Source organism: Drosophila teissieri, chromosome X (assembly GCF_016746235.2).
Source record: "Drosophila teissieri strain GT53w chromosome X, Prin_Dtei_1.1, whole genome shotgun sequence".
Lineage (NCBI taxonomy): Eukaryota > Metazoa > Arthropoda > Insecta > Diptera > Drosophilidae > Drosophila > Drosophila teissieri.
The window spans coordinates 15,111,923-15,137,321 of record NC_053034.1 but is presented as its reverse complement, the minus strand read 5'-3'; the positions used below and the strand labels follow the sequence as shown (position 1 = coordinate 15,137,321).

The 25,399-nt window shown below is 48.9% G+C and overlaps 5 protein-coding genes across 9 annotated transcripts; 3 read left to right on the top strand and 2 right to left on the bottom strand.

Moving 5' to 3' along the window:
* Positions 1-76: 76 nt before the first annotated feature.
* On the top strand, positions 77-7,484 carry LOC122623292 (acid phosphatase type 7). 3 transcript variants are annotated; one of them, XM_043802357.1, is made up of 4 exons: positions 77-555; positions 2,084-2,277; positions 2,478-2,824; positions 2,901-4,167. In XM_043802357.1, the coding sequence occupies exons 1-4, from the start codon at positions 414-416 to the stop codon at positions 3,595-3,597; spliced, it is 1,380 nt and encodes a 459-aa protein (XP_043658292.1). In that variant the 5' UTR covers positions 77-413; the 3' UTR covers positions 3,598-4,167. The 3 variants fall into 3 exon arrangements, with proteins under 3 accessions (XP_043658292.1, XP_043658294.1, XP_043658293.1); XM_043802359.1 differs by lacking the exons at positions 2,084-2,277; positions 2,478-2,824; positions 2,901-4,167 and adding exons at positions 4,305-4,468; positions 4,540-4,883; positions 4,958-5,867 and having other exon boundaries at positions 106-555; XM_043802358.1 differs by lacking the exons at positions 2,084-2,277; positions 2,478-2,824; positions 2,901-4,167 and adding exons at positions 6,023-6,533; positions 6,609-7,170; positions 7,234-7,484 and having other exon boundaries at positions 151-555.
* On the bottom strand, positions 7,419-8,887 carry LOC122623293 (keratin-associated protein 6-2). 2 transcript variants are annotated; one of them, XM_043802360.1, is made up of 3 exons: positions 8,738-8,887; positions 7,968-8,334; positions 7,419-7,883 (listed from the first exon to the last, which is right to left on the bottom strand). In XM_043802360.1, exons 1-3 carry the CDS (start codon positions 8,747-8,749, stop codon positions 7,525-7,527), a joined length of 738 nt encoding a protein of 245 aa, XP_043658295.1. In that variant the 5' UTR covers positions 8,750-8,887; the 3' UTR covers positions 7,419-7,524. The 2 variants fall into 2 exon arrangements, with proteins under 2 accessions (XP_043658295.1, XP_043658296.1); XM_043802361.1 differs by having other exon boundaries at positions 7,422-7,883; positions 7,974-8,334.
* A 5,460-nt stretch (positions 8,888-14,347) lies between these two features.
* Positions 14,348-20,119, bottom strand: LOC122623090 (RNA-binding protein 33). 2 transcript variants are annotated; one of them, XM_043802021.1, is made up of 7 exons: positions 19,856-20,119; positions 19,412-19,503; positions 18,661-19,341; positions 18,399-18,593; positions 16,885-18,203; positions 16,693-16,821; positions 14,348-16,203 (listed from the first exon to the last, which is right to left on the bottom strand). In XM_043802021.1, the coding sequence occupies exons 1-7, from the start codon at positions 19,867-19,869 to the stop codon at positions 15,202-15,204; spliced, it is 3,432 nt and encodes a 1,143-aa protein (XP_043657956.1). In that variant the 5' UTR covers positions 19,870-20,119; the 3' UTR covers positions 14,348-15,201. The 2 variants fall into 2 exon arrangements, with proteins under 2 accessions (XP_043657956.1, XP_043657955.1); XM_043802020.1 differs by having other exon boundaries at positions 16,885-18,593.
* A 261-nt stretch (positions 20,120-20,380) lies between these two features.
* Positions 20,381-22,621, top strand: LOC122623091 (protein regulator of cytokinesis 1). Its single transcript, XM_043802022.1, has one exon. The coding sequence runs from the start codon at positions 20,510-20,512 to the stop codon at positions 22,346-22,348; it is 1,839 nt and encodes a 612-aa protein (XP_043657957.1). The 5' UTR covers positions 20,381-20,509; the 3' UTR covers positions 22,349-22,621.
* Positions 22,622-22,916: 295 nt separating this feature from the next.
* Positions 22,917-25,336, top strand: LOC122623988 (protein regulator of cytokinesis 1). Its single transcript, XM_043803401.1, has one exon. It carries the CDS (start codon positions 23,195-23,197, stop codon positions 25,163-25,165), a length of 1,971 nt encoding a protein of 656 aa, XP_043659336.1. The 5' UTR covers positions 22,917-23,194; the 3' UTR covers positions 25,166-25,336.
* Positions 25,337-25,399: the final 63 nt, after the last annotated feature.

Below are 25,399 nucleotides of genomic sequence, written 5' to 3'. Positions count from 1 at the left end.
TTTTTAAAACAGCTTCAGCTTGGATACATTTGTCATTTGTCACAAATTGTTAACAATTCAAGTTCAAATAGCGCGCTCAGCTAACGCATTATATCGATAGTTGCCGCCAGCAACCAATCGATACCACTGGCATTTGCAGTTCGCCGGCCAAGGTCACACTGCACCCGGATTGTTTTTGTTGTGTTGTGGCAGCGCTTATAAATTGCTGGATATTTCCATATTAGTGCTCATTTTTTGTTGTTCCCGCAAGCGAATTTGTTGTTTTCCCCGTTTAACTCCACCGACTCCCGGAGCAGAGGGTCCGCACTTTGACAACGACGCAATTGTGATTTGGCAATGTTTTTGCTGACTATTTTTGCATTACTCTGACCTATCGACGTGCAACAACAACAAACAACTACAGAACGGTAAAAATGCAGCAACTGCAATTTGCTCTGCTGACGTCGCTGCTCCTGCTGCTGCTTCTTCCGGGGATTAGGAGCACTTCCACCGACCAGGAGCAGGAGATCAACATTGTCCACTATCAGCCGGAGCAAGTGCATCTGGCCTTTGGAGGTGAGTGCGAGCTTCTTCACTTTTCGTATTATGTAAATCGCCCACCTGCACCGTTGCATTAGTGTTGGAGTGCACTGGGAGAAATTGGTAGCCTAGTATATACATATATATAGTATATAACTTTACAAAACTCTCACATAGGAAGGCAAACTTGCACTTCCCTTTTTAGTTACAGCTGCAACTTGTTCGCAGTTGACCCTACGTATTTTAAAATTTTACATTTATTTTCCCTTCCGTGTATTATCACAGATGGTTTTCACACTTTTGTTTTGAAAAACATTGATATTACAGTGCGCAATGCTCGCGGCTCTTATCGAGTAATATCAATATTTGCTTTCCAATCCCGCCCAGATTCGTTTGCTGCACAAAGCGCTTCCCAGTGTCGCCCCTATAAATGGGATGATCAATTACAAATGCAGAAACATGAAACTTTTCGCACCAAATCGAGTGTGATACATAGTAATATTAAATTGCAGTTGATAGCTATACAATCGTTAATTAGGCCTACAAATGACAATAATCTGTGCCTTAACACATAAGGTTTTTATAAATATTGTATATTGTGTATTCATTATTATAGCTATAATCGAAAGCGCCAGAAAGGTCTGCTTGAGACCTATAGAAGTCCTTCTACAATATTTCTTTTGCATTCGCTTTAAAAATTCGGTAATAACTTATATTGAATGTTATAATTACAACAATTATAATTTAAGTCCTGGTGACCAGCAGGTCAACAAAACACAATAAGAAACTATTTTAATATGCCACTGTGGGTATGCTCGTGCACAATAATGAACTTAATCGCTGTGATTGGCGAAAAATTGAACAAGATTAGAAACGTTAGCCAGCCGCTTGGCCAGCATTATTCGTAATCAGGTGACTCCCCCGAAATCGAAGCGTTAATCCGCCTTATCTGGGTTCCACTGTTGCCTACGATAACGTGGGCATTGCAAACTTCAAAACCCTGAAATGCATTCAAAAGAGCACTAGACTTTGGCACCCTGTGGGGCCCGACTTACCGATAAGGCCGATCGTCATCCCACCGGCCATTTGGCTTTGTGTTCTAGTTTCTACTGGGGTGGCGATAAGAAGGCGAAAACAATAGAGCGACGCTGCAAGGCAAAAATATCAGATTATTGGACAATAACATTTGGTCATGAATGACTCGACGACCCTGCTCCGGTTACAGATTCAAATTCAATTTGGCACAACCGCTGCTAATGAGATTGAAGTTAAGCATTAAAGTAACCAAATCCCAGTTGTCTCAATCAAGTTTAATTAAGCGAATCATTAACGTTGCAAATCTGAAAATCGAGTTCATTATTTATATGTAGTATAAATCCAAATATATTCATGTTGCGTTATCAGTAATAATGTTAAATCGAATTGGAATTGGATGCCGGATGAGGGCTAATTGTTTGTTTTCCCTTCATTTGAAACGCACCAACTTTGGACCAACGAAATTGCTCAAGTTTGTTTTTCTTTTCCTCTTCCCCGTTCCTCGATATCCGCTTGTCGTCTGGACCAGAACGCACCGATAGCGAGATAGTCGTCACTTGGTCCACGCGCAGCCTGCCGCCGGACCAGGAAGTGGGTGCGATCAGCGTGGTGGAGTACGGTCAACCGGTAGACGGACAGGTCAGGCTCACACAACAGGCCCGGGGAACGGCCACTAAATTCGTGGACGGCGGTCACAAGCAGGCCACGCAGTTCATCCACAGGGTATGCCCGAGAACACAACCCGCTGCAAGTAGATCGATTTGTGGGAAAGTGAGAGAAATGCTACCGACAAATGATTCCAATTTAGGAACCAATGAGCCAGGATTGCAATGATCTCCATCTCTTAACACACAATCGTTCCATCTTGACATCGGAGTTGATACACCAGAAAAATAGAGAAACTTATCGCTTACTTCGCTTAGGTGACGCTTAGGGACCTGGAGCCAAATGCCACGTACTCGTACCATTGCGGTAGCGACTTTGGCTGGTCGGCAATCTTCCAGTTTCGCACAGTGCCCTCCGCCTCCGTTGACTGGTCGCCATCGCTGGCTATCTACGGGGATATGGGCAATGAGAACGCCCAATCCCTGGCCCGATTGCAGCAGGAGACGCAGCGCGGCATGTACGATGCCATCATCCATGTGGGTGACTTTGCCTACGACATGAACACGAAGAACGCGCGCGTGGGGGATGAGTTTATGCGGCAGATCGAATCCGTGGCTGCCTACCTGCCATACATGGTGGTTCCCGGCAATCACGAGGAGAAGTTGTGAGTAGCTAGCTAGCAGAAGCAGATAGTAGAGTGTGTATTTGGTAGGAGCAGGATCTAATTGTTGGTGTTGCAGCAACTTCTCGAACTATCGCGCCCGCTTCAGCATGCCGGGAGGCACGGAGAACATGTTCTACAGCTTCGATCTGGGACCCGTGCACTTTGTGGGCATCAGCACGGAGGTCTACTACTTTCTCAACTACGGTCTAAAGCCGCTGGTATTCCAGTTTGACTGGCTGCGCGGGGATCTGGCCAAGGCCAATCTGCCAGAGAATCGGAGCAAGCGTCCGTGGATCATCCTATACGGCCACCGACCCATGTACTGCAGCAACGAGAACGACAACGACTGCACCCACTCCGAGACTCTCACGCGGGTCGGCTGGCCCTTCGTACACATGTTCGGATTGGAGCCACTGCTGTACGAGTTCGGCGTGGACGTGGCCATCTGGGCGCACGAGCACTCCTACGAGAGACTCTGGCCCATTTACGATTACGAGGTGCGCAATGGAACGCTGAAGGATTCACCGTACGAAGATCCTGGTGCCCCTGTGCACATCGTCACGGGATCCGCCGGCTGCAAGGAGGGAAGAGAACCGTTCAAGGGCAAAATACCCGAGTGGAGCGCTTTTCACAGCCAGGACTACGGCTACACACGGCTCAAGGCCCACAATCGCACACATATCCACTTTGAGCAGGTGTCGGACGACAAGGACGGCGCCATCATCGATGACTTTTGGTTGGTGAAATCCAAACACGGAAGCTACCGAAATTGAATCGTCATTCCTTACCTGGACCGAATCAATTCAAGCTAAAAGAGTCTGCAGGCATTACACGCATCAATAGCAACAGGCAGTATTAGTAGCGCACATTCGCCTCGACCTGATTCGACCTGATCACAAACTATAGCAATAAGCGTGGCAAATTCCTTACATCTATTCCAAATATCTCAACCCAGCCCGGAACAAACTACAGTTTTATACTTAGCCAATTTTACAAACGCAGCATTTACACATGTGCAAGCACTTTCGAGAGCATTTAACATTAGCTGATAAGGACTAAAATTAAATTAGTTTCTTATCTCTCTCGTATGTTACTTTATGTTCGACAACTGGTACTCGGGCTCTGCTGTCTTAAGTAATGTTTTAATGTGTGTGGGATGTATTTGATATACTGTACATCTTAGGATCTATGTCCAAACACTTGGGGCTATGCACCCAATCGGTTTTTATTCTCAATAAGTACATGTAATCCGAGTACCGTGTGTGTTATAGTCAGGGCAATCCGACTGTACATTGATTGTTGTTTAAATGCAAAGTATCTTTACAATAAATGTCTTGAACGTAGTGTACGTATTGTTTTGGGGTATAAAGATTCAATAATTTAAGAATGTGAAGAAATCGATTTTCATTTTGTAAACAATTTTTGTAAATATGTGACATGCCAAGTGTTCAGCTCCAAGTTAATCAGTGTGCTCCTGCAGAAACCGTGCTCGACATGGTCGTCACCTGGAACACGCGCGACAACACCAACGAATCCATCTGCGAGTTCGGCATCGATGGACTGCATCAACGAGTGAAGGCGGCACGGATGCCCACGAAATTCGTGGACGGCGGAGCCAAAAAGGCCACCCAGTACATTCATCGTGTGAGTAACGACGCAGCAAGAGCCATACCCATAGCCGAAGGCATCTAATCCATGAACACATCCGATCGCAGGTGACGTTGTCCCACCTGAAACCGAACAGCACCTATCTCTACCACTGCGGCAGTGAGTTGGGCTGGTCCGCCACCTATTGGTTCCGGACGCGATTCGACCACGCCGACTGGTCGCCCTCGCTGGCCATCTACGGAGATATGGGCGTGGTGAATGCCGCATCCCTTCCAGCGCTGCAGCGTGAGACGCAGAACGGCCAGTACGACGCCATCATCCATGTGGGAGACTTTGCCTACGACATGGACTGGGAGAACGGAGAGGTGGGCGACGAGTTTATGCGCCAGGTGGAGACCATAGCCGCCTACTTGCCGTATATGGTGTGCGTGGGCAACCACGAAGAGAAGTAGTAAGTGCTCCACCAAAATCCAATTCCGATAATGGCGATGACTGATACAAGGATTTTTCCCTTTCAACCCACAGCAACTTTTCGCACTACATCAATCGCTTCAGCATGCCGGGTGGATCGGATAACATGTTCTACAGCTTCGACCTGGGACCGGTGCACTTCATCGGTTTCAGCACTGAGGTCTACTATTTCACGCAGTTCGGGATCAAGCAGATCGTGATGCAGTACGACTGGCTGGAGCGGGATTTGATCGAGGCCAACAAACCGGAGAACCGAAAGAAGCGCCCCTGGATTATTACCTACGGCCATCGACCCATGTACTGCAGCAATGACAACGGAGATGACTGTGCCAACCATGAGACCATCGTGCGGAAGGGTCTGCCCATGCTGGATTTCTTTGGACTGGAGCCACTCTTCTATCAGTACGGCGTGGATGTGGAATTGTGGGCCCACGAGCACTGCTACGAGCGCATGTGGCCCATGTACAACTACACCGTGTTCAACGGATCGCTGGCCGAGCCGTATGTGAATCCCGGTGCACCAATTCACATCATTTCGGGAGCTGCCGGCAACCACGAGGGCAGGGAGCCCTTCTTCAAGCGCATGCCCCCGTGGAGTGCCTTCCATAGCCAGGACTTTGGGTATCTCCGACTGAAGGCCCACAACCGCACCCATCTGTACTTCGAGCAGGTGTCCGATGACAAGAAGGGCAAGGTCATCGATAGCTTCTGGGTGATCAAGGACAAGCATGGACCATACCAGGCTGATCTCAACTGAAAAACTTTGTGATATTTACTTCCTCGTAAACTGAAGTATTTTAAATTCGGGCACAATTTCGAATCATTTATTTTCGCAGCAATCAGACCAAGAAACTATCCTCCTTGGCGAAACCTATATATCTTATGACTTTACATATATATTTTAACGAGATGTAATTGCAGTATACGCTATAATAAAACACTTGTCAGTGGCAATGATTGTGGACTAATGATTCTATAGTCTTAAGTATAAAATGCAAAGATCTCTGTTCAAATGAATCATTATCCTTTTTTGATGGCTTTTAATATAACTTGGGATGTAGTTAAGGACTAGTGATCTGTAAAACTGAAACTAATAGCAGCTGATGAACTTCGTTGCAGACAACCTCCGTGATATTGTGGTGACATGGTCGACGCGGGGCTCCCCCAACGCCTCGGTGGTTAAATTCTCCCGGAACTATCTAGAGGACGACCCGATAGTGGTGAACGGCACCTGGCAGCGATTCGTGGATGGTGGAAAGAAGGCACGCACTCAGTACATACACAATGTGGAACTGAAGGACCTGGAGCCGGACACACGATACGAGTACACCTGCGGTAGTCCGCTCGGTTGGTCGGCGGTGTTCAACTTCAAGACGCCACCGGCGGGTGAGAAGTGGTCGCCCTCCTTGGCCATTTTCGGGGACATGGGCAACGAGAATGCCCAGTCGATGGGTCGACTGCAGCAGGACACGGAGCGCGGCATGTACGATGCCATCATCCATGTGGGCGACTTTGCCTACGACATGGACACCTCGAACGCGGCCGTGGGGGATGCTTTCATGCGCCAGATCGAGTCGGTGGCAGCCTATGTGCCCTACATGGTGTGTCCGGGCAACCACGAGGAGAAGTAGTAAGTAGTTGGTGATACTAATTTACATATGTATGTGTTCACTTTCCAAGCTAAACTCCCTTTGGACTATCACAGCAACTTCTCCAACTATCGCGCCCGCTTCAATATGCCCGGTGAAACGGACAGCTTGTGGTACAGCTTCAACCTGGGACCCGTCCACTTTGTCTCCTTCTCCACGGAGGTCTACTACTTCCTCGGCTACGGCTTCAAGTTGCTGACCAAGCAATTTGAGTGGCTGGAGCGCGACCTGGCCGAGGCAAATCTGCCCGAGAACCGGGCCAAGCGTCCGTGGATCATCACCTACGGCCACCGGCCGATGTACTGCAGCGATGACAAGGAATACGATTGCAACAGCCAACTGGAGACGTACATCCGCCAGGGCTTGCCCATGCTCAAGTGGTTCGGCCTGGAGGATCTGTTCTACAAGCACGGCGTCGATGTGGAGATCTTTGCGCATGAGCACTTCTACACGCGCCTTTGGCCCATCTACAACTATAAGGTGTACAATGGCAGTGCCGAGGCGCCATACACGAATCCCAAGGCGCCCATCCAGATCATAACTGGTTCCGCCGGCTGCAAGGAGGAGCGCGAGCCCTTCTCCAACGATTTGCCCACCTGGAACGCCTACCACAGCAATGTAAATGATTGACTTACACACTATGCAAACGGAATACTCAATTGATTTTCTTCCAATCTCTAGGATTATGGATACACCCGCTTGAAGGCACACAATGGCACCCATCTGCACTTCGAGCAGGTGTCCGATGACCAGGACGGCGCCATCGTCGACTCCTTCTGGGTGATCAAGGACAAGCATGGCGCATATCCATCTCACCAATGAGATTATATACTTACTAGCAAAATGACGGTTATGATATTGCATATTTTTTGTTTTATAGCATCTTTTAATAAAAATAAAGTTAGATAAAAATATCGATGAAAAAAAATAAATTCCACTAGCTTAGATCTTGAACGTTGGATTGTGCGCCATCTAGTAGACGGTTCCCGAGATTCCGGAACCGTAATTGTAGCCCGATCCGATGGGCGGCACTCCGCCCAGGGCGCCCAAGCCGCCGCCCACGACGCTGTTGCCGTAGTTGCTCGTGTAGTAGCTGGATGGATAGCCACCGGCACCGAACCGGGTGTTGTAGTAGGGGTAACCCGTGCCGGCTCCAGCGCCCAGCCTGCTATTGTAGTAGGACAGGGCATAGGGATTCGAGTTGTAGGAGCCACCGTATCCGCCCAGTCCCGATCCATAGCCACCCAGGGCTGAGCCATAGCCGCCCAAAGCGGATCCATAGCCACCCAGAGCGGATCCATAGCCACCGTATCCGGCCACTGCAGCACCATCTGGGGATTAACGAAAGCGTTAATGGTCAAAGCAGTCCATGGCCAGTCAAGAAACTGGGAGTCTCCTCTCAAGCTCAGCCTCACCCTCACCTAATCCACCCAGAGCTCGCGAGCTGTACGGATTGTAGTAGCTGTCCACGCCAACGCCACTGCCGTACGCTCCTCCGTAGCCGGCTGCCAGGCCAGAGCCATAGCCGCCGTATCCTGCGCCGTAACCTGCGCCGTAGCCTCCGTATCCAGCGCCGTATCCCGCTCCGTAGCCACCGTATCCACCAACATAGCGCTTCTCCTGCTTCTTATCCTGCAGCGGCGCATAGCTGCTGGCGGCGCTCACCTGATCCTCCACGGCCACCGCCTCCGGTGCCGATGCCGATGCCACCTGCTCCAGGTCCGACTCCGCCGCCTCCTGAGCCCAGGCACTCAGCACCAGACTGGTCGCTATCAGGATAAACTGCGAGAAGGTGGAAGGTCACCAAAAGGGAACTTAAGTATGATGTTATTAAGGGCGATTCAAAAACGCGTCTTTTGGTTATCTTTTAAAAATATTTAAGTCACATTTCAATGCAATTTGAGTCTTTTAAATTTAACAGTTTCTCGAAAGCAAAAAATATTTAATAAAAAAAAATCTCATTAAAAAAAATGTTTAACAATTGCCATTTAAAAAATTGTAACAAGGATTTTACGTTTCAGCTCTAAATTACTTTTAGAACAATCACTTGCTTAAAATTAACAAAAAAAATAATAGTTTTAGCACACTTTTAGCTTTGAAAACTGCTATGCACTTTAACGAATTTAAAACATTTTTTAGTGAGAGGAAACTGTAATCCACGAGAGGTCCTCTGGCGAGTCCTTACAAAGCACTTCATGTTGTGGCTGCCTGCTTGTGGTGTTCACTGCTCTCTGGTGGCTAACTGCTCCTCCAAGACTCTGTTGCGCACGCGCCGTTCGACACTTGTCTAATGATTCCACACCGGCCCAGCAGTCGCTTTTATACCCGCCGAGCCCACTTCCAATCCCGGCGAGCGCGAGCCGCGAAGTTGGCCACCTCTGCTGCATCCCAGAGTTTTTCGATTCGATTCGTTTCGTTTTGCTTGCCACCGATGACGCATGCCACGAGCCACTGGTCGACTTGTGGCGATGAAGGGTCTTGGCTCAATTATCTAACATCTAATAGATCTGGGATTTCAGGATTAGATAGTTTCTAAGATTAGTTTTTCTTAGATGACTCTACTATTCTACTTGATTTATGTTCAATTTTATGAATCTATTTTATGGAACAGTACAGTGCAGTACTTATTCGTATTCAAAGTAAGTGCCATTTAAAATTCACTTTAAATTGATTCCTAATTTTAAGTGTATATAAAACGAGAAGTGGAAGTTTCGAATGATCTACTTATGTAGCTAGTTGGGCGTGATGATGTGTGATCACACATCATTATAAATATTCCCACGATCTGGGATCAATTATACCACGCCGCACAGGAGAAGCAATAACAATGATGACAAATGCTAATTGAATCATTAACTTGACCCTGAAACAGCTAATTGGTCAAAATCGCCAGCACTGCAACTTTGAAAACAAAGTACGAAAAAACGTAACAGCAATCATACGAGTCCAGTTGAAACGATTTAGTTGGATTAGATAAATATTGGGGCTAGAGTACGTGACTCATTTCTGAGCTCAATTTCGCATTGGGTTTTCACTTTCCAGGGCTTATTTCAGTTAACTGAAATTTCAAACCAAACAGGCGGATCTATCTGACTGCTTGAATTTGGCCAACAAAGGTGGCAATTGTTAATTTCTTTAGGTGTCCACTTAGAGGCTTTTTGGCCAAATGCCTAAGTATCCCCATTCCACTCACTGGTGGCCATTGGTGACACGTTTTCTAAAAACCTAACGGATTGGAGTCATAACTTCGATTGGGTTGAATGGACTGAATGAGTGTGAAAAGGGGATAGTCTAAGCATAAATTCTATATTATATGCTATCATAATTTTTGCATCATTTAACTACATATATTTTGTATATTATTATACCATATCGTATAAACATTTAAAAGGTGCCACATAATGATCTACATCCGTTTTTGCTGCTGTTTTCCAAACTGTGGCTTGTATCTGTGCAGTTGGCGATACGTGTGCCAATAGTATTGCGATACTAATCCACGGATATTTACAAAATATGTCAAAATAGTTGTCGATGTCGTGGTCGCAGATAGCTACATAGTATATACGCTTGTCATACCGCCCCCATATGAGTGGGGCCACATTGTTCGACCCGGCGGGCATGTGAAAAGTGTTAACTGAATCCGACTGACTGACTAACTGACTAGCTGACTGGATGGATGTGTGGATAGAGGGAGGCTCTGAGGCAACCGAAACTACTACCGACTGCTGTGACTTGACTTGGCCATGGGTGCACTTCGGCGATGGCCTGGGAGTTTTTTGCTTTTATCTTCTTGCTCTTACCCCACCGAGACAATGGTTCTTTAATGCCGAGGCCTAAAAGCCCATTACGCGGCCAGCCCGTGAATCCCGCGGTAAGTGGCAGCCTCCACAGCCCAAGCACCAATTCTTGGCCAGCGCGCACACGGGGCGTATGGGTAATCAAGGAGAAGCTGGCAGGGGAAGCAGCACGGCGAAAAATCAGTCTCAGAACTTTTGGGCTTTGGTCAGTTGGGAAAGAGTGGTAAAAACCACTTGAAAGCTAAGTTTTTTGTTGCCCACTGAAGTATGATCAAATTATGAGTTCAAATCTCTACGTTTTTCGCAGTGCGTTCGAAGGGAAGAACCAAATCCCAGATTAGACAGGTAACATTTTCCTGGGGCGTTGCCATGATTCGCTGTTCTAATTTGCAAAAGCAAATCACGCTCGACGGCGGCCGCAATCTTGCATCATTCATGCCAGTCGCACGCCCACCAATTATATTTACAAACAGATTTAATTATAATTGAACAGCGGGTCGGTTAGCTGGGAGCTGAAAGCAGAAAATCTCAAATACTAAAACACTGAAAACTAAAGCGATCCAAATGCAACGCAAACCGCAAGCAAGGTACACCGAGCAAATGAAGCTGAAATTATGATGATGATGATAATGATGATGGTGATGGCGATGGGAACTCTGGGGTGGCAGTGGGTCGAAGTGGGCTGGAGGTGGGTGGCTACTCCGCGGCAGAGACGCTAATCTCAGACCTGGAGACAATGGTGGCGACAACAAGCACCCAACAAGGCAAAACAAAACGAAACGAAACGAAACCATGGCCTTTTCCGCTGAACTTGCACTTTGCATAATTGCATATTACCATCAGCCAAGACCAAGAATACTTCACACGATTATCCATGTGCATTGTGCGAGTGGCCAACGGCAAAGCCAAAGCCAAATCCCTCGCCAAAACCGGTGACCACCACCCTCATGGGTCGCACCTTGGCATTAGTACTGGCCCACAAGGAACTTGGGAGTGGCTATAACCATCTATGAGCCTGTGATGGGTACCAATGTCCATAGAAGCGTAAGGAACTTTCATATGATTCGAAATATCAGTGTGCAATTACTATTGCCTACTCCACAGGGCAGTCGGTATGAATAGCACTAGATATGTAATATCAAGGTTGAGGACTCTCTCGAAATGAATCATCTGAATTGTGAATAACTAGATTCGATGTCGCCAGCGATGAGTTCCAGTTCTCATTCACTTCGATTGAATGCGAAACAACAATGAATAGTTCGAAGTTGCCTGACATATCCATAAATCTCCAGACGAAGCACACATAAATCGCTGCTAGAGAGACAATGCCATGGGCAAAACAAATATCAAACAAAGTCCCCCCCGCATTGAACCCATTGAAAAGGCACTTTCGGTTTGAATGCTGTAAAAAATATACATATACAAATATATACAGGACTGGGTCTCTATATATATCATGTATTCTCATGTATATATCAGTTTATTTAGTCTTCTTCAAAAGTTCTTTGGCGAGCTGCCCGCGGAGCTTCCCTCGTCAAATGGCACCTCGCCCAATCTAACTACTTTCTGTAATTTATTCTCTTTTTTTTGGTTGTCATTCTTTTCGTTTCATTTGATTTGATTTGATTTGATTTGATTTTTTTGTACGTTCTTTTTTGTCAATTTTTTCTTTCGATTTGTACAAAGAATAGTGCTGAAAGAAAATTAGGCATAGGTTTTATATATGATTACAATTAGGTTAATATCTGGGAATCTCTGCTCTGCACTGCTCTAATGCATGTGCATACGCATACGCGAGACAGAGACACAGCTATTGCGATGGTAAGAGATAGATATAGGTGTCAGTGAAAGAGATAGGAGATAGTTGACAGCGAGCGAGAGAGAGTGGGAATGTGAGGATGTAAGGAAGTGAGGAGCATTGGGGGTACAGTTGCGTTGCCATCGAAAAAAGTTCCATTGACATTTTTAGGTTAGTTTTAAATGGGTGGATATTATGGATTAATGGGGAATAGAGTTGGTATAGTATGGGATTCGGTTAGGAACAGTTTGGCTGGGTAACGTGGGGCATAAATAAATATGAGGGGAGCGGATGGGAGGGGAGGGGAAAATAAAAGTTACAAACTATAACAAAATCAAACTATTTGTCTAGGAATAACAGATCAAAAAACTTGAGGCGTGTGTATAAGTGTAGGAACAGAGATTTCGTTCAAAATGCTTAAAATTATAATAAATATTTACGGATAGGTTCGTGCACACATAGAGAGTAACTTTCTAGGTATACATAACTAACATCGAATAGTGTCGTTCTTAACTATACACATAGGTAAAATGTATTGGCGATTCGAACTGAAAATAAAGCTGGGAAAATGCGAGGAATATTAAGTTTGTGTGTGTGTGTGTGTGTGTGTGGGCCCAGTATTGAAACTAGTGCCGAAAATGCTATGCGCTTATACACTAAATAGGCGTGGATCACAACGCTCCAAACACTCCCCTCCGCCCCGTCCCGCAAAAACGTTACAGTACTACATATAGTATATCACACATAAATGACGAATCCCTAGTAAGCTTACTGCGAACGGAGTGTTGGAGCCTGGTCGCCAACCGATTTATCTAGCACTTATCTCTAGTATTTGATTTTAGTTGAGGTTTTCTTTTGGGGGGTGTACAAAATAAGAAATTAGGAAAAACGGTGGGGTGGGTGGGGTAAACAAATTATTATGTTGGGGATGTGGGGCCGTAATGGATAGTTGTTATATCGTAATATAGTATATATGCATAATAATAGGAATAATATAAAAATAATCACAGACTCGGATTTGCAGATTGGAATCATTTCAATTTTTCTTTTGTCATTTGTCATTTGTTTTCGCTATTTTGTGTATTCCACTACGAGTGTTCAGTTTGTTCACGACTTGGTTCTTAAAAAGCTAAAATCACTTGGAATAATTTTAGATGTTTATACAGTTATGCTGCCGCACGCGTTTAATGTGTGCACGTGGTATAATTGGTTTTTATTAGTCCATATATTATATCATATTGTGTAGCATTACGATTACTAGAGTTATACGTATACCTAGGCATATACGACTTCTTTATGCGCTTCCATTTAAATCTTATCATTTTCTAGTGTTTCTAGCGACCCTCAACAATTAAACGCATTTCACGCATTACCTTGACCTTTGCCAAATACATAGATAGCTAGTTACATTTGTATCTCTTTGTGTTGTCACATGAATAAATGTGTGCCAATTACATTAACGCAAAGTCAAGCTTGTACCGAATTGGGATTCGATGCGATTTCAATAGAGCGGCTTTAGTACATTTCATGTCATTTAGGTTTGCGATATCCCTCTACCAGGCCTTGGTCTTGGCCCTTTCTTTATCTAGTTAGCTAACTTACAATAAAAATGACTCATATTAACATAATCATGAGCTTATCGATACAATTAGGGTTTCTAGATATATTATCCTGCTCTGAGAATAGTTGCAAAGCACAACGCTTGCTGTCCCATGACAATGGTTCTTGCAGATCTTTCAAGGATTTAAGTATATGTTTTTATTTTTGGGGAGCGGGAGTGGCAATAATTTAACAATCTCTTTAGCCTAGGCATTTCGCATTATCTTAGACGCAAATAATCTAAATGAAGTTATGGCTGTTGTTCTAGATCGGACAATATTTTTCTCAGCTGTCGAAGGAGGTGTGGTATGTTTACATAAATGTGGCTAGACGAATAGTGCGATTGTAGTATGTACAATTACTTAGTGGCTAGGGTATCCATCAATCCATCGATTCTGCGATTGACCAACGAAGATTTTATTCCGCTGATTACTCTTTAACTGGCCAGTTTGTTAAGTGTGTGGTATGTGGTATTCTATGTGCTATGCTATTGTATGGTTTGATTTCTCTGCATTACCAGTGATCGGTACCATTCTATGTGTCTGCGTTTTTCCAGGCCATTATGGTATTGCTTTCTGTGTACATTTACGTATTCACGTAATATGCTACAATATTTCAGGTTTATTAGTTAAACTAGTTCACAAGCAAACATAGTTTTGTATGTGGGTTTATAGTAGTTACAAAGAACACAATAGGACAGACAATAAATTTCATTTACAATCAACGGGGCACAATGTAAAAAATAATTCAAATAACTAATTTTTAACTAATGGTAAATTCCTTAGAAGCATTTGCACTTCTTAAATTTTCTTTCTTTCAATAAAATCTTGTAGAATCGTCATCATAAAAAAGGTAGACGCTCAGCTTTTGCGCTTAAAACTAAATTGAAGTATTCATAAATATATAGATAGAGGTGTAAATATTTTCAATTGATTACATAGGCTATAGGCATGCACATAGTATGCACATTTGGGTTCTAGTTTGTGTTGCTATAGTAAGTTATGGTAATTGTTTTGTTGTCCAGGTCAAGCTTTAAGCATCCCACTTAATTCTACGTTTAAATACAAATTGCGATTAAGAAAACGAAGCACGTTTTAGTCATTGATAAGATTTGTACACTTAAAGCTAAATGAATTTCTATTTATACATATATATATAAATATAAATATTTATATATACACATATATATATATATAAATATAATGCATACCGTATGGAGTACGGGGTAGACACCCACACGCATACTCACCAAATACATGACATCTACATATATGTATAATCCGCTATTTATATAGACATTGGGCATACAAGTCTACAGCTCAACAACTTGCAACTTTATAACTCTTAAAGCTAATGTTCCGCTTACTGCACTACTCCTCCCCATCGTCGTACATCTCCTATCCACTACAGAGATAATCGATATAGAAAAGGTTACGCTTAAATTAAATATTCTTATCAATCGTGCTTGAGTACGATGCGGGCGGGCGCCTTGGAGCGCTGCTTGTGGCTGCTCCCGCCGCCTCCACCGCTGCTCCCTCCTCCCGCGACGGACTGACGCTTCTCCAGCCGATCGAAGATCCCTCCGCCAGATCCCGAGCTGCTGCCTCCTCCTCCGCCTCCGCCACCTCCTCCTGCTCCGCCCTTCCGCTGCAGTGCGCTATCCTCTCCACCTCGCCTCCGATCCCGCTGCCTGCTGCCATGCGACGACTGCTGCTGATCTCCACCGCTGCCGCTGCTGCCATTGCTGTTCGGTTTCAGCACCACCCGCCGCTGGCTGGAGCTAAAGCTGGACTGGGCTGACGTCGAGCTGCCGCCGCGCATTGCCTTGTGGTTGCGCTTGACCACCAACAGCTCCGGCGTGGCCGATCTCTTGCTGCTCGCCTTTTGCGGCGGCGGCGATGGCGTGGCCAACAAACGATCCTCCTCGTCCAGCAGCAGGTCATCGTCATCGTAGTCCAGCTCCACTTCATCGTCGCTGGGCGTGCCCAGGCGCAGCATATCACGCGGCTTTGGCGGTGTGCCGCCGGCCACAGCTCCCGATCCCGATCCCGCACCCACCGTTCTCGCCGACGCCACTGCAGTCATCTGCTGTTGCTGCTGCTGATTGTGATGCGGCTGCTGCTTGGAGGACGGCGCCAGGTGATCGGTTATGCTGCGCTTTGCCTCTGGCGCTATCTTTGCCGCCGTCAGTTGCTTGCGCGCCGGCTGCTGCTGCTGGCCTTGGGTTGCCTGAGCATTGGACTGCGGCTGGGACTGCGATCCCTGTGTCTGCCTGCTGCGAACGTTGCCCGCATCCTGGTCGTCGCGACGCTTCAGCGAGATCACCTTGCGCTCGCCGACTGCCTGGGCGGCAGGTCGGTGCTTTGACGCTGCCGCTGTCGACACTGCAGATCCTTGTCCGGCGGCCAACTCCTGGTCGTCGCGGGCTGGCGAATTGTGCTGCTCGGCGCGCTTCTCCTAGAAAGTTTAGTTCGTTTGTGGATTTCTCTTGGTTTCGGATCGCTACAGTAAGCTACATTATTGAAAGGCTAGCTTCGGTGGCCGAAGGATCAAATGCCCTTGCACTTATACTCCTTATTCATACATTCATGATATCAAAGATATCTATCAGAAATCACTGCCATCACAGGCAACACATGCTTTCTACAACTCATTTAAAATCTGATTAAAAATTCTGTTTTCTAGCTGTGCGCCCTTGTTTGGTCAAAATATGGTTGAAAATTGCTCGAAAACGCTTTAAAAGGTTTTAAATACAAAAAATCAATAATATTTCTGCAACAATTAAAATAATTATTCAAAAGTGGATGGTTATATCTCGTAAATTCCCTATCAATCTGCAATCAAACTTTAATGGAAACTTTAATTTTTATCCTGCAAGGGCATCAAACTATTGAGAAAACGCTTACATCTGCAACCCAACAATAGAAATGGAAGAACAGGACTTACCTCGTGTAGTTTCTCCTCGGCTGCGCGCCGACGCTTCAGCTCCTTGTCTCGCATGATTTTCTCGCGCAGTTGCTTCTGCTTCTCGATCTCCAGGCGATAGTTGCGGGTCTCCTCGTCCTCGTCGCTGGGCTGCATTCAAAATGGGAAATTAATCCGTGCCAGCGGAGAAAGACCTTCACTGATTTCACTTACCATACTGCGGCTGCCTGTTTCCGATGGTCGGCCGCGCGGCTCGCCAGAGAATGGATTGCGGGCAGTGCCTCCACCAGCTGAGCCACTCCTCCGTCGCTTGGGCGGCGCAGCGCCGCTGGATGCTGCTCCGCCCGCTCCTTGGGCACTGGCGGTGCTAGCTGCACCACGATTCTCGTCTCGATCCCGACTGGATGCCCTGCGGAATCCTCGGTTTCCTGCCGCCCGATTGGCGCCGCCATATCGCTCACGGTCTCGCTCCCGATCCCGCTCCCTTTCACGATCCCTCTCGCGCTCCCGCTCCCGCTCCCGCTCGCGTTCCCTCTCCATGCGCTTGACGGGCGAGTAACTGCGGCCACGGGAGCGACTGCGGCTACGTGTCCGCCTCCGTTCGCCTGCCTGTCCGGAGGACGCGGCTCCGGTGGCGGAGCCCGACGACGGGGGCGAGCGTTCCATGCGTCTCTTCTCAAAGTACTGGCGATTCTTGTTGATGAACTCCTCCTGCTGGCGCAGCAACTCGGCCTCGCTATTGATGGCGGGCATAAAATGGGTCTCCTTAATGAACTTGTTGGTAGCCGCTTCGACTCCGCCCTTGAAATTCGGATTGATGAGCACCTTGCTGACCCGCGGCACCGATGAAGAGCCCTGCTGCTGCTGCGGCGGTCCATTCGGCTGTTGCGGCGGCTGGCCAGGATTGACGGCCTGCTGTAAAGGATTGCCCGCTTGCTGCGGTGCTGGCTGCTGCTGCTGCTGCGGCTGCTGTGACTGTTGTTGCTGGGGCGGCGGACCTCGCATGCCCATGCCATTGGCATAGTTCGGCGGTGCGCCGGGCATCATGTGCGGTGGCAGCGTCTGCAGTGGGGGTCGCTGCATGCGCGTGTTGTCGCCCTGCGGTCGCCAGCCGTTGTGCGGCCGCATAAACTGCGGCGGATGCTGGGGTGGATGACCCTGGTCGTAGCCGTACGATGGCGGGGCGTTTCGGTACAGCGGCGGACGCATGCCCGACTGCTGCTGGTGCGGCGACTGGTGTTGCTGGTGCGGCCCAGGTCCAGGTCCCGGACCCAGAAGTGCTCCATTCCGATAGCCACCCGGATTGGGGGCGTACGCCAGCGGCGGTGGCTGCAGCAGACCCACACGCACCTGCTCGTGCGGATGCGGCAGCAGATGGGGCGGCACGCCTCCGTTCGGATTGTGACTGTGGTGCATCATGTGCGAATGCGTGGGAGTGTGGAGGGGAGAGGCGGGAGCGCTGTGTGGCTGTTGTGTGTTGGTCGGTGCTTGTTGTGGTGACTGGTTGGGTGGCTGAGTTGTCGGGTACTGGCCTGGAATTGGAATGAATGTTGGATTGCTCAGTGTTTGCTGTTGTTGTTGATGAACTTGATGGCTGGGATGGGCTGGCGGTATGGACAGGGTGAGCGGGGTTACGGGAACGGTTAGTGGGAGAAGACAGGCGGCGGTGGTAGCAGCACCCACTGGCGTGCTCATCAGAGCCAGGTGCTGCGGTGGTGGAGCATTACCCGGCATGCCGTATCGCTGCGGCGGCGGCTGCATTCCGGCCATGCCCATGCGCTGCTGCTGAATGCCAAACATTGGCGAGGGGTTGCGTAGCAGATGGTGGCGAGTTCCGATTCCACGCGGCGGCTTGCCCATCTGGCTCTGTTGCTGCTGCTGGCCATGCATATAACGTCCACCTCCGCCAACGCGGGGTTTGTCTGCAATTAATAAGTAATACATTCATTAGCTACGGATTACGATGGATTTCCCTTCTGCTGAACCTACCTCCATGGCCGTGGTGTCGGCGCTGCTGGTGCTGGTAGGGCGACATGTGTGCGTGTTCCTGTTGCTGGCGCAGATTGTTGTCGGATCGTTCGCTGGCCGTCTTGTAGTTGGTGCGCTCCTCGCGCTCTTCGTCGTCCTCGCGCGGATCGGGCAGCTCTGAAATCACAGAGGCAGAGCTGGCGCTGGGCAGGCTCTCCTGGGATGAGGCCAATAGCGAGCACAAGCCCAGTCCTCGTTCACCTTCACTCTGCCTGCCAGCATTCTCAGCGGGCTCCTCGCTGTTGCCATTGTTCTGAGTCGCTTCCTTTTCGGTTCCATCAGCTCGAGGCGCATCCTCCTTAGCTTGCTGTACTGGCGGATCCGAGCGACTGGTTGATAGCAGTTCATTCGCTGGCTCAGCTGCCACAGCCGCGTGGTGTTCAATATGTTTCTCCGTTTGGGCGACTGGAGGGTTTGCTGGAACAGGATCCGGCACAGGAGTTGGTGCGTGCTCTGGGTGCGCCTTTGAATGTGCCACCTCTGTCGTGGCCGTGGCTGGAACTGTAACAGCCGCTGCAGTCGCACCTGCCTGCAATTGCTCCTTGTGCTTGCGCTCGTGCTGTCTAATCTGCTCCTGGGCCCACTCCTCGGCCTCGGCGCGCATCTGCTGCTTCACCTCGCTGGTGACATCCTTTTCGAGCTCTGCGCAAGGAACAGGGGTACAAGGGTATCAATCGAAGTTCGATTCAATTATCGCATGTCTAGCACTCACCTTCGTCCGAGAGTAGCAACTCATCCTCGTCGGCGCCGAGCAGAGTCTGGTCATCGATGTCGTCGCCCAGCTCATAGTTGAGCAGGTCATCGCTGCGGGTGAGATGGGGTAATGCGAGTTGAGAAATCGTAAATGGGAAAAGGAGAAATCCAAGGTAAGACTTTTTTCTCCTTCGAGGTTCCATTGAAAAAAAATCACACGCACACACACATACACAAACACACAGCCGGGGGGCATTCACACACACACTCGCACTCATACACCTACGCAGCTCGAAAATGTTATACACATGCATTGCCAAACCCCCCGCCCCCGCCATCAACAATGGTTTTTGCATGCGATTTTCTCCGTCCCACAAACTGATCGCTGGCCGGGATCGTTGCCCAATCCTTGGAGGCCATCGTCCAACGTTTGTCCACCCACTTTTTCGCACCCACCACTTACTTAATGTCCGACATTTTTTCGCCAGGGCAGCTGTTGACACTCGGCGGCGCGCGCGTGTGTGTGTGTGTTATTTAGAGAAGTAGAACAGCGATTGTCTACGGACGCGGCGCGGTGCTTTATAACATTTTGATCAGTCGCCTTGCGATCGAATCGATCTGATCAGTAGCGCGCGCTTTTCCACTTGATAAATAGGCACCCGAAAGGTATGCGAAAAGTTCGGGTCTTTTTCACACGCAGTATTTTTTTTTTGAGGGATGCAATCGGTATTAGTGGTGGCAAGTATTGCGATAGGTGTGCACTGTGTGCGCTGCTATCAGTGCTGCCAGATGGTCAAACTATCGATAAAATATCTTTTTATATGATAATAGACATATGAAAACCATTGAAGTCGCCTAACAATGTATGATGAATAAAAGAAAGGGTAGCAGGAATACCCCTTATATTTGAATTACAATACTGAGCGATGTGGCAGCACTGGAGTTCCACTGCACCCACCGGCCAGTGTTGAACAGGTCGGCCTGGATGTACAGTTTGAAATTAACCGGTTGTAACAAAGCAACTTGGCGTCCATTTGTTCTGATTCGAATCGAATTTCATATTCACATTACTCCACTGATACGAGAACACCACATGAAAACGAACAATACGTAAACAATGAAATTCAGCGAACACAAAGCAAGGATCCTGGCACTGACGGCCAATCATGTGGACGAGCTGCAGGCAATGTGGACACGGATGTTCGAGCCGCAAACCTGCGAGGATTGCATCGTTCGTCTGGAGGCTCACGCACAATCCTTCTACACAGATATTATCAAGGAGTCGCGCGATAAGGAGCAGACCATCATCAGTGACATAGCCGGTCTACGCACCGAGGCCACCGACCTTAGCCGGCTGCTCCACAAAACGGTAGACATTGGCCAGCGGCCGGACGATGTGCCGCTGGTCATCTGGTACATGAAGCTGGACACGAGCATCGAACATCTGCGCGAAGAGCTGGCCAGCCGACGGGCAGAGATCAGCGAGCTTCTCCAGCAGCAGCAACAGCTCTGCGATGAGCTGGGCGAACTGCCACATCCCCTTCTAGCTGATCCCCTGCCGCTGCCCGAGGAGATGGACTCCTTTCGGGATCACCTCGCCCAGCTGCGGGATCAGCGAGTGCAGCGCCTCGAGGAGATGGACCAGCTGCGCCACAGCATCAGACACAACATGAAACTACTCGAACTTCATTCGCAAACGGACTCGGAAAAGCAGCTGCTCAATTCGGATACTCATAGGCCTACTCCCGAATCTTACGAGCGGCTGCAAACAATGCACAAGGAGTACGCCGACCAGGTGCAGGAGCTACGCGAGCGCATCGACGAGATGCGCGACAAGATTGATCTACTCTGGCAGCGGCTCAGGCTAACCGACGAATATGCCATGCGCCGTGTGCGCGAATCCACGTCCTATAACCAGCGCACCTTCGACATACTGCGCGAGGAGCTGGAGCGCTGCCAGGCCATGCGACAGCAGAATCTAAAGACCTTCATCGATCAGCTGCGCATCGAGATCAACGAGTGGTGGGATCTCACACTGAAAAGCACCAAAGAGCGCAGGCGCTTCACCAGCTACTACTGTGATACCCAGAGCGAGGATGTGCTAGAGCTGTTCGAAAGGGAGCTGGACCACCTTAAGGAGTTCTACAACAGCAATAGGAGGATCTTTGAGCTATACTCGAGTCGCGGCGAGCTGTGGTCGCGCATGGAGGCACTGGAGGCCAAGGCCAACGATCCCAATCGGTTCAACAATCGCGGTGGACAGCTGCTCAAAGAGGAGAAGGAGCGCAAGACAATGATGACCCGTCTGCCCAAGATCGATCAGCAAATCACGGAGCTGGTGAAAGTGTACATGAGTCAGGCGAACACACCGTTCCTGGTGCACGGCGAGGACATACTGAACAGCATGTCGGCGGACTGGGAGCGCCATCACCAGTCCAAAAAGCAGCCCTCCGCCCAGAAGAAAGATAACAATAATACGATCGGGAAAATGAAGCCGCCAATGGCGCCTCTTACGCCAAATACGATAAAGGGCAACCGGGGCATCCATGGATCCTCATCCTCGTTGAAGAAGACGCCGTCCAAGTCGAATGCGAGCACCACGGCCAAGAGCACAGGGAATCTGCAGAAGAGACGGCATCCCAACCACGGCAGGAATAGTCCACAGCCGGCAGCTGCGGCCAAGCGAAATCTAATCACATCGCTGGAGTGCAACAATTCAGGTCCCATGCTAGGTGTAAACAATGAGCAGAAGCCGCTCAAGTCGCCGCAGAAGAAGGTGCGCGTGCTGGAATACTCGGTGCGCCGCGGCAAGGCATCCGGCAGGCCGAGCACAGGGAGCAGGAATCCCCAGCGGAATCGCCCCATCCCCCAAATCAATGTGCGTCCGCCGTCGGGCGAGGAGAACGAAAGCCCCGACGAGGAGAGCGGCGACTTGGAGTCGCTCGCTGTCTACTAAGTAGAGCAACACTCTAATCAAATCGATTTGCAATCGCATCGGCAACTAATCTGTGTTCTATATCTACCTGAACTGAAGTATTTCGCTCACAGTTGCAGACACATCGGATTAACATATATGTATATAGTTTTAGGCTTTTACTAACAAAAAGACTATCTAAATTTACAACTTTTAACGCGTATCAAACGACTTGCTTTAGCTGTGACTGCAACTGAGTAAATGAGCAATTGTCAACTTTTAAATTATAGTCAAATAAAAAAAAATTTTACATTATCCAGGCTTTATTCAAATTGTTTTGTACATATGGGTATTACAATTTTACCAATTAATTTCTGTGCAGAAGGTTGTATACGATCTGTGCTATGTTTACTATGCATATAAGAGAACAAATGTTGAGTATAAGCGGACAAGACAGTAAGTATACTTTTTAGTTTCTTAATAAAATAAATAACGAATTGTAGATATTCAAAAAAGTTCGTATGCTCCAGCCCTGGATTTGCCAGAAGTCATCGTCACGTGGCAACGCTGTTCTGCAACGCGGTGGCAACATTTTTGGCCGCCATTTCATTTGAATTTACCGAAATTTCAGTCTAGCGTCATCGATTCATTCAGTTGCAAAATTTCGTGCAACGATGCACTCTAAATAAACCACAATCCGTAACATTCCCGAGCCATACCCCGTCCAGCGGCGGGCATCTGCAGCACAACATTCAAGTTAACTCAGACCGATTAAGTAGTCCTTGTTATTTTCCCCAAGTGAACACAACGAAAGCAAACAAGTGAGCATTTTCACAAAGGAAAAAAAAAATAGAACAAACAATCAATTGCACAACGAAAACGGAGAACATGAACAATCCGAGTGCCATCGCGGTGAAGGCCCGGATCCTGGAGATGACGGGCGAGCACGTGGACCAGCTGCACACGATGTGGTCGCACTTGTTCGAGGCCAAGACCTGCGGCGAGTTCCTCCTCCGGCTGAAGGACCATGTGCACAGCTTCTTCACGGATCTGCTCAACGAGTCGCGGGAAAAGCAGCAGGCGATCCTCAATGATATAGCCGCCTTGCGGACGGAGGCCACAGACCTGACGCGTCTGCTCCACGAGCCGGTGGACATGGGCGAGCGGCCGGACGACATGCCGCTGGTCGTCTGGGAGCTAAAGCTGGACAAGAGCATCGAGCATCTGCGCGAGGAACTGGCCAGACGGCGAGCGGAGATCTGTGAGCTTTTGCTCCAGCAGGAGCAACTGTGTGAGGAACTGGGCGAACTGCCTAAGCCACTGTTGGCCGATCCACTGCCGCTGCCCGAGGAGATGGACGCGTTCCGGGATCGCCTAGCCCAGCTACGCGATCAGCGGGTGCTGCGCCTCAAGGAGATGGACCAGCTGCGCCAGAGCATCAAGCACGACATGAAGCTGCTGGAGTGCCTGCCCCAAACGGACACAGAGGAGCGTCTGCTGAACCAAGTGGATCACTGCCTAACGCCGGAGACCTTCGAGCGCCTGCGCCACATGCAAAAGAACTTCGCCGACCAGGTGAAGGAGCTGAGGGAGCGCATCGATGATATGCGCGAAAAGATCCATGTTCTGTGGGACAGACTGCAGGAGACGGACGAGTATGCCATGCGTCGCGTGCGCGAGTCCACGTCATACACACAACGCACCTACGACGTCCTGCGAGAGGAACTGCAGCGCTGCCAGGCACTGCGACGTCAGAATCTGAAGACCTTCATCGAGCAGCTGCGGATCGAGATCAAGGAGATGTGGGATCTCACACTTAAGAGCCAGCAGGAGCGCAAGCGCTTCTCGAACTACTACAACGACTGGTACAACGAAGATCTGCTGGAGCTGCACGAACTGGAGCTGGACGACCTAAAGACCTTCTACAACAAGAACAAGGAGATCTTCGATCTGTACGAAAGCCGAGCCGAACTCTGGTCGCGCATGGAGGCACTGGAGGCCAAGGCGAGCGAGCCAAATCGTTTCAACAATCGCGGCGGCCAGTTGCTTAAGGAGGAGAAGGAGCGCAAGGCAATCACCTCCAAGCTGCCCAAAATTGAGCAGCAGATCACGGAGCTGGTGCAGGCATACGAGGCGCTGGAGAACACACCCTTCCTGGTGCACGGCGAGAAAATCCTGGATCTGATGGCCGCCGACTGGGAGCGTCATCGCCAGGCCAAGCAACAGAGCTCGGCGCGCAAGAAGGCACCGGCGTCGGCCAGCAAGATAATGCCACCACCAGCAGCGGGATCGACGGCTCTTCGCACGCCGCGCACACTGCGCAACATGTCGACCTTCTCCAGCTCCACCATGTCGCTGCGTATGACACCCTCGCAGCAGCAACTCCGTCCCCTGAACATCACCAAGAGCACGGGCAATCTGCACAAGCGCCTGAATCCATCCGGCCTGCAGACGGGCCCCAAGACACCCAACGCCAAGCGCAGCTTGATGAACACCCTCAACTCGATGAAGGCGTCGCCAGCCAAGCACCTGCTAGCCGCCAGCCAGCAGCAAAACCAGCTGAAGGCCAGCAAGTCGCCGCTGAAGCGGGTGCGCGTTCTGGAAAACACAATGCGACGCAGCGGCGGATTGGGCAGGCGCAGCATTGGAACGCGCTCGAGCAAAAAGGCGCGCACCAAGTCCACCGACCAGAACGCCCCACCAGACAGCGACTACACAACGGACGACAATGGCGAGCAGGGAGTCAGCTATGACGAATTCCAGCCGTCTAGTCGCTCCTCGATGCTGCCGCGCCAGCGACACCAATTGGCCCTGCCCCGAGCTCGTCGTGCCAATCTGCCGGTGCCACGGAAAGCCTGATGATCGTGCAACCGCGCAGACAGTTCTAGTTACAGTGGAGATTAACTAGCTTAACACGTACCTACTATACTATTTCATAACAGTTGGCGTTTCTTGATGTATTTCATTTTTTATTTTCTGTTTTACGTTTTCATAATAAAAATTATGTGTGTGTTTTTCGCTTGACCACAAGTTTCGGTTTCGAGTGTATTTCACTTTTGTAAGGGACAAACAATTGTGGTCTAAATTCAGGAC